Source organism: Mastigoproctus giganteus, chromosome 14 (genome assembly GCF_048544385.1).
Source record: "Mastigoproctus giganteus isolate SK-2022 chromosome 14, ASM4854438v1, whole genome shotgun sequence".
In the NCBI taxonomy this organism is placed as follows: Eukaryota; Metazoa; Arthropoda; class Arachnida; order Uropygi; family Thelyphonidae; genus Mastigoproctus; species Mastigoproctus giganteus.
Window position 1 is genome coordinate 11,786,627 of NC_143588.1, and position 12,848 is coordinate 11,799,474.

At 40.2% G+C, this 12,848-nt stretch overlaps 1 protein-coding gene across 3 annotated transcripts in view; it reads right to left on the bottom strand.

The window, feature by feature from the left end:
* sotv (exostosin glycosyltransferase sotv) overlaps positions 1-12,848 on the bottom strand; it is a 266,617-nt gene that overhangs the window by 194,891 nt on the left and 58,878 nt on the right. For all 3 annotated transcript variants that reach the window (XM_090389106.1, XM_090389104.1, XM_090389105.1), the window contains exon 4: positions 3,538-3,735. In XM_090389106.1, coding sequence (XP_090245232.1) covers positions 3,538-3,735 — 198 coding nt within the window. The remainder of the gene's footprint in view (positions 1-3,537; positions 3,736-12,848) is intronic.

Genomic DNA, 12,848 nt, shown 5'->3' on the forward strand with positions numbered 1-12,848 from the left:
CAAATAACAACAACCTGAAAGAACAAATGGCCCACTCAACCAACGAAAACTCCAGCAATGGACCCAAGTACAGAATCTTGTTTTCCCACGGAATACTGGACTATCTCCGAACCTGACCTCACTACTAATGACCCTCGGCCAGGACTCCCCAGTCCCCACCCCCCTCAAATGGACAAGACCTGGACATGGATCACTATGATGGCCCTGATATAGAGACAGCCTATTGGCGACTCTCAATCCGCTCTCCCTTGAGCAGATCTTTCCTTCCAACTCTTCTTCCCTTCTCGCCTCCCCAAACTTTCACTCTGGTGGGGTCACCTTCACTATTTACCCCCTCCTTCCTACTTCACCCCCCCCAGTATTCAGCCTTCCCTCCCAATACTTTCTCTTACACAGTGTTTGCCCCACACGACCAAACTTAAATTACAACAAAAGTTTGCCCGACCTTTTAGGCTCCTAGAACTTGTCCTTTCAGCATACAATCGCATGCAGCACTCTTTAACGAAATCTTACCTAAATCAACAGCGATCATTTCAACCTTTTATTTTTTTTTTTTTGGGTCCTTGCCACTAAAATCGCAGGAAAATAGGGATTTCAGTGGCAAGAACCCAAAATTCCTGTATATTTTGGGTCCTTGCCACTGTATCACTTACTGGTAACACCTGGCTAGCCTCCACATAGTAGGGTATGGACAATGTCGATTCCCAATACGAGCCCGGCAGCCAATAAGCCAGAGGAACAATGGGCACTACATCTTACACTACCCATGACCAACACACTTTTAAATCTCTGGCTTGACAGTGTTCTGTTTCTGATACAATGTACATACTCAGAGATGGGAGAAACCCCAGGTGCTGTTTGACCCAAATATACCTCATACAACAACAACAGGTAACCTGCCCACATAGTGATGAGAACCCAATAAGCTTCGAAACAGTGCCGTCTGGGTGGTGGTATCCATTGAGAATAAGTAACATTAGTCTTTCTCCATAGGTGAAGCATTATTTATTTCAGGTAGGGTAATACCGTGGCAACTCGTTGTTTAATTATATGAGATATAATTAAAATGATGAATTAATAAAACTACCTTGGTAGTAGAAATGATGTGTGTGCATCACCCATGGGTGATGCATGTGCATCACCCATGCATAAGTAAACTCCTTCATACCCTTAGACATTTAGCTAAGAAATATTTTTTAGATTAAACCACGCACACCATTAGGCATCTCTCATATTGTGGAGTTATACTTCATAACTGGGATGTCACTATTGCAACAACAGGGTGCCTGCCCACCCACCCACTGATAAGAAGCCAACAAGCTTCAAAACTGTGTCATCTGGATGGTGGTGATATCTGCCAAGAATAAGTAACATTAGTCTTCTCCATTGGTGAAGCGTTACTTATTCGAGTAAAGAATAAGTAATGCTTATTGGCCATGTTATTTGTCTATAACATGGCAAATCATTGTGAAGGTATTCACAGTGCGAGATATAATTAAAACGATGCCAATTTAATTACTTTGGAAGATGGCTACGAATTACACTGATGCAATTACTTTTCAGGCTTAATGTCCAAGTTTGCAGATGATACGAAGGTTGGTAGGGTTGTTAATGACATTAATGACAGTACATTGCTGCAACAGGATCTAGAAAAGTTGAGCAGATGGGCTGAGAGGTGGCAAATGAAGTTTAACATTGACAAATGTAAAGTACTACATATGGGAAGCAGTAATCCCAGAGTAACATATGAACTCTGTGGTACCACACTGACAGTGGTAGAGAATGAAAAGGATCTGGGGGTAATTGTGCATGCAGATATGAAGTTTTCTGAGCAGTGCAGACGGTCTGCAATAGTAACTCATGGTGTCTTGTCAATGATATACAGGAATTTTTCTAGCAGAGATAGGGAGGTGATTATCCCCTTATATAAGGCATTGGTAAGGCCACACCTTGAGTACTGTACACAGGTCTGGAGGCCTCATTTTAAGAAGGATGTAGAGCTGTTGGACGAGTACAGAGAAGGGCAACAAGATCAGTGAATGGAACCAAGGGTTGCTCTTATGAAGAAAGGCTTAAGTTTTGCAAATTACAGTGTCTGGAGACTAGGCACCTGCGAAGTGATCTGATTGAGGTGTATAAAGCCTTGAATGGTTTGAGCATGCTCAATGCAGATGGGATTCTGCCTCTTGCTCAGAATAATCACCTGAGAGGGCATAAATTCAAATTGAGGAAAGACAGATGTAGGATAGATGTCCGGAAATTTGTCTTTAGCCAGCGGGTAGTTGGTTGGTGGAACAGACTTCCATCCCTTATTGTGGAAGTTGATAGCCTAAATAAATTTAAGCTCAGCTGGACAGGTATTTCGAACGAACGGAGGGGTGAAGTGGAAGTTTTTTTTTTTTTTTTTCCTGGCTGATGCTGCATGAGCTTGCTTTCTTGCATCATATGCCTCTACTAATGCTAATACTTAATAGAACTATAATTCCTTATATATTCATAGAAATAATTATGTCTTTTTAAGTTACACTATATACAAGAGTGGATTAAAAAAATAATGCCTCCTACAGCCTAACTTCCTTCAGAAGTTAGGCTGCAGGAGGCATTATACTGATAAATAAAAAAAAGGTATCTTTAATGATGTTTCATTTTTTTTTACACCTAAACTTAAACATTTTTGTTCAGTGCTTAACAAGTTTTGTATATTTTTGTGGCACCTCCGTAGCCAAGTAGGCAGGAGAAGCAGTTCGAAGCACACGCTTCTTGATTAGACCAGAGTTCGAGCCCGTGATCACCAAATACGGAGGATGCAGAAAGGTCAGGGAATGACCACCGCATATCCCCGGAGCAATATGGCCTTAGTTGCTAATGTTCCTGAAAACCAAATAAACAAACAACAAACAAACATATTTTTGTCTCCAATTAACTTTTCATGGCTGCATTTAACTTTTTCATTGGAGTCACATCTGCTGCCTTGGAACAATTTGGAAATAAAAAAATGTCACTTGGGGTCAAATTAGGATTATAGGTGGATGGAAAACAACTTCAAATCCAAATCCCAGTAATACAGTTTTTGTCAATGCTGAATGGCTGCACAATTGCCACATTGAAATAACATTTCTGTAGCAACATTTTCCAGACCATGATTCCTTTTTTTGGAGTACGTTCAATGTTTCATTGTATCATACTGAACTGATGGTGGTCCCTTTTTCCAAAAACTTAAAAAAAAAAAGAGAGACTACACTATAAATAATACCCACTGAGACAAAAAAAAACAGTGAAATAATGTGTTCAAAATAGCTTCCAATTAAAAAGAACAGCCACATGGAAATACCACTACACTACATACTAACTAGAAACTCTTAGCAACATGGAGAACCTAGTTGGAATTTTCCACAGCACTTGGCACTGATGTTATGAATTAAAAAACATTAGTTCAGCTTCTCAACTGACCCTTGTAACATATAGTATAAGCTGTGCATGTGCAAACACATATATATTATTTTGTATAATATATATTATTAATAGATGGATACTTACTATGGTAATGAAGTTAAAACTTGGGCCATTTCTTTCAATCGTATGTTATTTTGATTTAAAAGATCAACAGAAGGAACAAATATACATGCTTTTAATGGATCATTGGTATAATATTGACTCTCTAAAATAGCTTCCAATATTTCAACAAATTCTTGAGAAAGGGATGTAGAAATTGGTACTCCTTTCTCATCTTCATATCTAAATACATTGGGAAAAAGGGTGAAAGGAGTAAAGGGCAAAAAAAAAAGCTTTATGTAATATTTGAAGATGGTAAAACATGACTAATTACTGCATATTACTACTTAATAAAGGCAGTAATCATTAAAGGTATACATTTATTTAAGTTTTTAGTGCACATTAAAATTCACTTTAAAAGTAGAAATCAACGCTCCTTCAATCAACACTTAATTGAAACATTAAAAAATCTTATTTTAATACTATAAATAATATATGATAAATAAAAGGAAAGAATAACAGTTAATATAACATTCTGCAAACTGACAAACTGGAAATGAGAATTAAAAAAATTTTTAAAAAAATCTTATTAAAGAATAAATCATGGAATGATACATTGAAATGTATCATTCCACATGAACACAACTGACCAAGACTGTTCGGATGTGTTCATGAACTAGCACTGCAGTTTATGAAGGGCCCACATCTGGTGAGTATGGGCATGGCACACCCAGGGTCCTGAGCTGGATAGCATCAGTCTTCTCTTTCTTGGTGATTCCCTTCTCTCTCTCTCTCTCTCTCTCTCTCTCTCTCTCTCTCTCTCTCTCTCTCTCTCTCTCTCAGGGTGGCTCAGGATTTTTTTTTTTTTTTTTGCTGGTGCCTCAGGCTTCCTTGCACCATATAGCTAATAATAATAATATTCTTTAATTAATTAATTCCTACAATTATGTCCTTCATTAATGTTTAAGTAACAAAAAGTATGAATGAACAAATAATAAAAAGATTATTCTCTTTCTCTTTCATTCTTGTCTTTATTCTCTCCCCTCACAAATTTAATGAGCCCAAATGATTTATTATTATTATTATTATAATTAACCATATGGTGTAAGGAAGCCTTGAGGCTTTTTCTGCACCAGCCAAAAAAAAAAAAAAAAAACATTCTGAGTTATTTTTTTTTTTTCAAATAGATATTTACAGTATACCCAGTATAAAATAAAATATAAGTACATTCAGTAGCTTTCGGAACCCGTGTCCCTTTATCAACTGACAAATTTGAATACATTACAAGCAAAGTGTGGCACGTTACTCATGCGTCATTGTTGTAGCACGGACGTGTGCTGCCTTACGCCAGTGATCATCCATCAATAAAACGGTTGTCTCCAGGATGGGATGTATACGCATGCCTTTCTGGCGATTTAATGCCTTAGGGTTGTTTATTATGTTTAGTGACTCTAGCCATAGGCGGTGGCGAAAGTGTCGCGCGTGGTCCACTATCTCAAAGTCGCGTTTGGGGTCAAGATCGTGGTTGGTAGCCCAAAAATGTTCTGCAAGCGCGGACTGGTCAGTTTCGGCAAGCCGGATTGCTCTGTCGTGTTCCGTGAGGCGATCCTGGAGACGTCTCGATGTCTCACCTACGTAGCAACTGTTACAGGCCCTACAGGTGATACGGTACACTACATTGCTGCGTAAGACAGGTGTGACAGGGGTCTTCACACTGGAGACAAGTGAACGTAGGTTCCTACCTGGTAATTGCACACATTTGATGTTGTAACTTCTCAGGATCTTCGAGATACGTCCTGACACTCCTGGATAGTACGGAATGTAGGCGGATGATATGCCGACTTGCTTCGGAGGTCTTGGGTTGGAAGTAAGTTCTTGTGCCTGTAACAAGCATCTGTTTAGTACATGGGATGGATAACCGCATCTGGTTAGGTCCGCCTTCACACGGGAGATCTCGTTACGTCTAATTGTGTCGGTGCTGGAATGGCTCCAGGCCCTGGAGAACAGGGTGCGGGCAGTGCTATTGAGATGGCTTGGAGCGTGGCCGGACCCGTAGTTGGTGAATTGACCGCACCACATGGGTTTGCAGTATACTGAGGTCTCTAGATGTGGGCCTACGCGATGCACTAGCACGTCCAGAAACGGGAGCGAACCGTCCACCTCTGATTCTACGGTAAACTTGATGAAATTGGATAGAGAGTTGAGGTATTCTAGTAGTACCGTTTCAGAACCATGTGGTATTATGGTAAAAATATCGTCGACGTATCTACACCACATAGTAATAGGTGTATGTGGGTTCTGGTGTATCTGCTTCTCCAGATCTTCCATGGCGATGTTAGCTACTACGGAACTGACAGGGGCACCCATAGCAGTGCCATGTACTTGTTTGTAGAGTGAGTCTTCAAAGGTGAAGATGCTGCTAGAGAGGCATAGGTTGAGGGCGGTACAGATGTCATCAGTGGATAGTGACGTCCTGGATTGGAGGCTTAAGTCGCTCCCAAGGAGCCTTCTGGCGCAGTGCACGGCCTGTTGGACGGGAATCGAGGTGAATAAAGAAACCACGTCAAACAGAGTTATCAGGGATTGAAATGTCCTTAATGATGTTAATGAATTCACTGCTGTTTTTAACGGTGTGAGATGTATTACCTATAAGAGGCGAGAGGAGGCTCGCGATGTGTTTGGACAGTTCATACGTTGGGGCACTGCAGCAAGACACTATAGGTCTGAGAGGAATACCCGGTTTATGGATCTTTGGTAATCCGTAGAATTGCGGTAGTTGGCAGCCAGTAGCACGCAGAAGATGGTGAGTCGCGGTCGGGATCTTCTTATCTTTAAGCCATGCGTGGACAAGCTTATTAACATTTGCTTCCAGACGTTTCAAGACTTTAACGGGAGGGTCAGGTAGTACCGTTTCAGAACCACGTGGTATTATGGTAAAAATATCGTCGACGTATCTACACCATGTAGTAATAGGTGTAGGTGGGTTCTGGTGTATCTGCTACGGGTCCGGCCACGCTCCAAGCCATCTCAATAGCACTGCCCGCACCCTGTTCTCCAGGGCCTGGAGCCATTCCAGCACCGACACAATTAGACGTAACGAGATCTCCCGTGTGAAGGCGGACCTAACCAGATGCAGTTATCCATCCCATGTACTAAACAGATGCTTGTTACAGGCACAAGAACTTACTTCCAACCCAAGACCTCCGAAGCAAGTCGGCATATCATCCGCCTACATTCCGTACTATCCAGGAGTGTCAGGACGTATCTCGAAGATCCTGAGAAGTTACAACATCAAATGTGTGCAATTACCAGGTAGGAACCTACGTTCACTTGTCTCCAGTGTGAAGACCCCTGTCACACCTGTCTTACGCAGCAATGTAGTGTACCGTATCACCTGTAGGGCCTGTAACAGTTGCTACGTAGGTGAGACATCGAGACGTCTCCAGGATCGCCTCACGGAACACGACAGAGCAATCCGGCTTGCCGAAACTGACCAGTCCGCGCTTGCAGAACATTTTTGGGCTACCAACCACGATCTTGACCCCAAACGCGACTTTGAGATAGTGGACCACGCGCGACACTTTCGCCACCGCCTATGGCTAGAGTCACTAAACATAATAAACAACCCTAAGGCATTAAATCGCCAGAAAGGCATGCGTATACATCCCATCCTGGAGACAACCGTTTTATTGATGGATGATCACTGGCGTAAGGCAGCACACGTCCGTGCTACAACAATGACGCATGAGTAACGTGCCACACTTTGCTTGTAATGTATTCAAATTTGTCAGTTGATAAAGGGACACGGGTTCCGAAAGCTACTGAATGTACTTATATTTTATTTTATACTGGGTATACTGTAAATATCTATTTGAAAAAACTATGGACCCCAGTACTCCAGGCCCATTTGTCACTATTCTGAGTTATCCTGAGAGAGAGAGAGAAAGTGTCAGAAGTAAAAGGGAATCACCAAAAAAGAGAAAAATGATGATATCCAGCTATGGAAGAAAACTTATTCAGCATCAGACAAAAACACCTTGACTAATCATAATTTCATACCTGCCAACTTTTATAAATTGAAAAATGGAAAACTTTCAATAGAGATTTGGCTTCAGTCTGAATTCTCCAAAACTCCATTCCAGCAATTTACAAATAGCATTCCTAAACTTCTCTTCCAAATTAATGATCCTTTTTAATTAATGTAAGTCATATGCTGCAGAGAGTAAATTAAGCACATTGTCATGAAATAAACTATATTATAAAGTTGTTTGCTTTTTGTTTTCTTTTAGAAATTGAAAAATGGAAGAATGTGCATAGTCTGAAAAAGAGTAAGCACTGAGCCTGCTCAATCCATTCAAACAAAACACCTCAATCAGATCACCTAACAGATGCAGATGCTGCAATTTACAGAATTCAAGCTTTTCGTGGTAAGAGGCACCCCATTGCTTCCCCTCACAAATTTCACTGCTCTTCTCTGTACCTGTTGCAACAGTGCTACATCCATCCTAAAACGAGGACTCCAGATCTGTATGCAGTACTCAAGAAGTGGCCTGATCATTGCACAATGGGATAATCACTTCATTCCTGCTAGCAAAATTGCTGTTCATCATTGACAAAACTGAGCTGTCCTGGGAGCCTGTCTGCACTGACTATATAACGATCCCTAGGTGTTTTTCATTATCCACTAACCTGAGAGTAGTACTACCACACAGTCAGTACCCTGGGGTTACTGCTACCCATATGCAGTACTTTTCTTTTATCAAGATTGAACTTCAATTGCTATTTCTCAGCCCATCTGCCTAATCCTTCTAGCTCCAGTTGCAATAGCATACCATCATTACTCTCATTAACCACCCTGCCAACCTCTGTATCATTCATACATCCGTCCAACCCAGGTGTCTTTCTTGTGTTTAACTTCAACAATTTCACTTCCACTTTCCTCTCAGTTATGACAAAATCATTTAGCTTTCTGATAGAATTTGATAAACTTCTAGCTGGTGAAGGAGCATTAAATGTTAAAACACCAATACCAATGCAATTCATCCCCTTCCTTGTAGTGTTTACATAAGTAAAGAATTCTTTGCTGTTTTTCTTTGTATCCCTTCGCAAAGATTTCTCATAATCTGCTTTGGCTTGCCTTGTGACTTGATTGCAGCCTAGTTTATATCTACCATAGGCTTCTGTATCATCTGATAATTTCTATAAATCCCTGAATTGTATTTCTTAGTTAGTATAAAAAGCCTAGTATCTTCTATAATTATTTCCCCGAATGCTTCCAATTCAGAATTTGTTGTTGGTAACATTATTAGTTGGTCCCACTGCATAGAATTTAAAAGCTGTTTGAGACAACTGCAATCTCCTTTATGAAAGAAAACACTTCCTTTTATAATGGTAATTACATCCCTAAGCAAATCATACTTCAATACACTGTGATCACTGCTACTTAGTGGTTCTTTTATCCGCACATTTTTATTGCATGAAGAATCATTGCTGATAATCATATCAAGAGTATTGTTTTCTCTTGCTGCCCCTCTAACATGCTTCTGTAGAAGACAGTCATCCAATAGTCTTGCTAGTGTGTGAGTGACCAACCCACAAGTTCCAGTCCAGTCAAGTTCCAGTTCTCAATATAAGACATACTGATTCACTGGCTCACTCTACTTCTATGTACAGTTGTTCCTTGTATTCATCAGGATCATTAGGCCTATAACACACCCCTACTTTCATTTTCACTTTCCCAATGCTTATGTCACACCAAGCTGACTCATGCTAAACTGGCCAACCATATTGACTGGATACACCATCTTAAATTTTATGTGCTTCTTAACTAAGGACATAACCTCTCCCTCCTACCCTGTCTGTCATTTCTGTATACATTGTACTCCCCATATTAAAATTCTGCATCCCTTATATCTGAGTGACTCCATACCTCTTATACCCAAACAATGTCTGATGATGACTTCACCAGCACTTCAAATTCATCAAATTTATTTACTCTGCTCCTAGCATTGGTGAACAATGCAAGTACACATTACCTATTTTTCTCTTATTTACCCTAACACTACCCATATTCCGTGATGACTCGCAGCAGGCCTTGAAATCCTCAGCACCTGGCTTTAGAGGTTGCTGCACATTCCAATAGAAGAAGTGCAAGAATCACTTTCACCTCTGACTGTGGCCTGTGGTTAATCTATTAGTCTCAGTATATCCCCCCCCATAGCTATCAGTTTTCTGATCCACATCACACCATCTCAATAACATCAGCAAATTTTCTTGCTTATGTTATCCCTGTAGATGCAGTTTTCCGATTAACAAGCAGAGACCACGATGAGAAAAATTCTACCCCAGTAGCCTTGCACAATCTCTCTACGGCTAAGAGATTGTGCAACACTGCACTGTACTTGTTAAGTGAGTCCACAGACCTCCTACTCTTTAGTGCCAACATGTACAACAATATCATCTTTGTGCCATTAAAAGATGATATCTACTCTACAACATCATTAAAATTTGTCTCTGGTAGATGTAAACCTGGTCCTATTCCATCTATCCTTTTTGCACAATATATTTCCTGTTTCCCTGACAATAGAGTCACCAACAATAGCTACCTCCTGTGGGACCTCGCATTATGCCTTGGGGGTTTCCATTGTGTTCCCTGATGCACAAGTGTAAGCTCTTGCATTAAGTTGGGCATCTCAGATCTTCATGGGTCCCATTTTAATTCTTTTGAGAGCATCCACACTACTCTTCTAGCTCTCATAAACACTCATCAGAATGCTGAGTTGCCACCTAATTTCTTCACACTCTGCACCGAACACACACACACACACACACACACACACACACACACACACACACACACACACACACACACACACACACACACACACGCTGTTTAGAAGAACAGTAATGCTGAGAGTGAAAGAGAAAAATCCATATTTTTAAGATGCAAAATAAGCAATATTTGTAATTCTTATGCCAACAGGGTAATCCCTAATAGAGACATGTGATCTTGTCTAGAAATCTGAGTATCGCCAAAGATAAGCACAGGAACAGAAGAATCCTTTTATGAGAGACATAACACAGGACTGAGTTTTAGAAGGGTTAAAATTAAGTTACCTTTGTCCCCACTGGAGAATTACCTGTAAATCAGCATTTAAGGAATTGGCAGTGAATATGTGAGACAATGAAGTTGTTTGTGTAGGGCAAGTTTTCACAAACTGGAAGGTGGAATGCAATGAGCTATCATCAGCAACATGATGGATAGGATTTCCAGTCAGTGGAAGATCATTGGTATACAAGAGGAAGAGCAGGAGAAAGAGGTGAACTTCAGAATACAAGCATTAATGGAGAAATTAGAACACAGAGCCATCTGTGTTCTAATTTATCTGTATTCTAATTCATCTGTATTCTAATTATCACCCGCAGTGAGCTGTCAAAGAAAGCGGTGGTTTACTGGATACTCAATTACAAAACCATAAGATAGAAGCTTATTTAGAAGAACTTTATGCCAAATGTAATAAAAAGCCTTTGATATGTCGCGAGCAACTGCTTACTTTTCCACAGAATGTGTCCACAGATATATGGCCATACATTAATGGTGGATCAACACAGAGAATTCATATTGGAGACCACTGATCAGATGGAAAGTTCCTAAATAGTTTAGGAGTTGGTGGTTAATGGATTTCTCCATTACCTTAGGGAGAGAGAGAGAGAGAGGGAGAGGGAGGTAAGGAACTGGCTGGATATGGGCAAATTTCCAAGGAGAAGGAAAAATAACAGTAGAATAAAAAATGTAAAAAGGCAATGTAAAACAGGAGTAAGCTCAGGAGTACTGGTTTTGAGAACAAGTGGAAAAATAGCATCAGGACCTGGCACTTTTTTGACATCAAGACAGTTCAAAATTCTTCTGACATCCTTTTGATGGAAATCCACAGCAGGCCTTGAATGAAGTGTACTAGGAATGATAGGTGGTGGTTTACAAAGATCATCAATATAAGAGTTTGAAGAAAGGTATGTTGCTAGCAAGCTGGCTTTATCGTTAGCTGATATGGCAACATAACCATCAGGTTTTAATAGAGGTGGGGTAGAGATGGGCAAACGTTTGCCAATAGCATGCAACTTGCTTCTTGTATGGACAAGAAGCAAGATGCTACTCTTAGCCTATTCAAAATCTAGTTTGGAATGCTTTACAATCGTTGCAGACTTTGGTGTAGCCAGAAAATAACCCTGGAGATTTGGATCCAAGGCAATTGCAATATGCAACATTCTTATCTTGAACAGCCTTAGTAACAGTGATTGGAAAACAAAAGTTCAGATAAAGGATGAGATTTTATGGTAGAGTGTGAAATAAAGGATTTCAACCCCACAAGAAAAATTTCACTGGCACAAGCTGAGCAAATATTGACAAGAAAAGAGTTAAAACAGTAATCAAACCAAAGAAAGAAGAATATAAATCTCACGGATCATCCCAGTTTGCATAATTGTAATACCAAACAATATGAGGCAAAGAATGCTCACAACAGAAAGGCTCCACTGGAGAAGCGATGATGACAAAATTGTGATCTGAGGTGCCCAGAGGGCTACTCACTTCCATTGTGGAAGGGGGTTGTTTGCCATATATTTTTGGATAATTTTTTGGCCATTCAAGTCACTAATTTGTTTATGAACGGAAATTAATTCCAAGACCTTCTAACAAACTTTATCATAAATATAATAATAAATATGGATATATAAAATATAATAATAAAAACTGCATATTGCTCATTATATTACATTACTATGGTTCAATTCACAGTTAAAGCACAGTAAAAAAAAGCTGTGAATTAGGGTTGAATTTGAAAGTGTCTGCAATTCTGCCCAGACGCGATAGGAGGGAGTATATGATGAGAGCCTTGCCGATCAATTCGGCCCTGGAGAGATTGTGTAAGGATCAAGGGGTAGAATTTTTCTTAGCTGGTCTGTGCTTGTTAAGAGGAGAGACTGCTTCTCAGGAATGGGATACACTTAAATAGAAAGGGTGCAAGAATATTTGCTGATGCTATCGAGGCAGTGTTAGGTGGGTCAGAAAACTGCTAGCTTTGGGGGAGATTCACGGACTAATAGATTAATAGCCGCTGGCAGAGGTAAAAGTGATTCTTGCACTGCTTCTATTGGAATGAGCAGTAGCCTGGAAAACAAAATGTAGGGGGTTTCAGAGACTGCTGGGAGTCATTGCAGTACAAGTAAACACATGGGCTGTATTAGGGTAGCTAAGAATAGGAACAGCTGCATGTATACTTGCACATACACCAATGCTAGGAGTACAGTTAATAAATTTGATGAGCTTTAAGTGCTAGTCAAGACATTAAAGACAGATA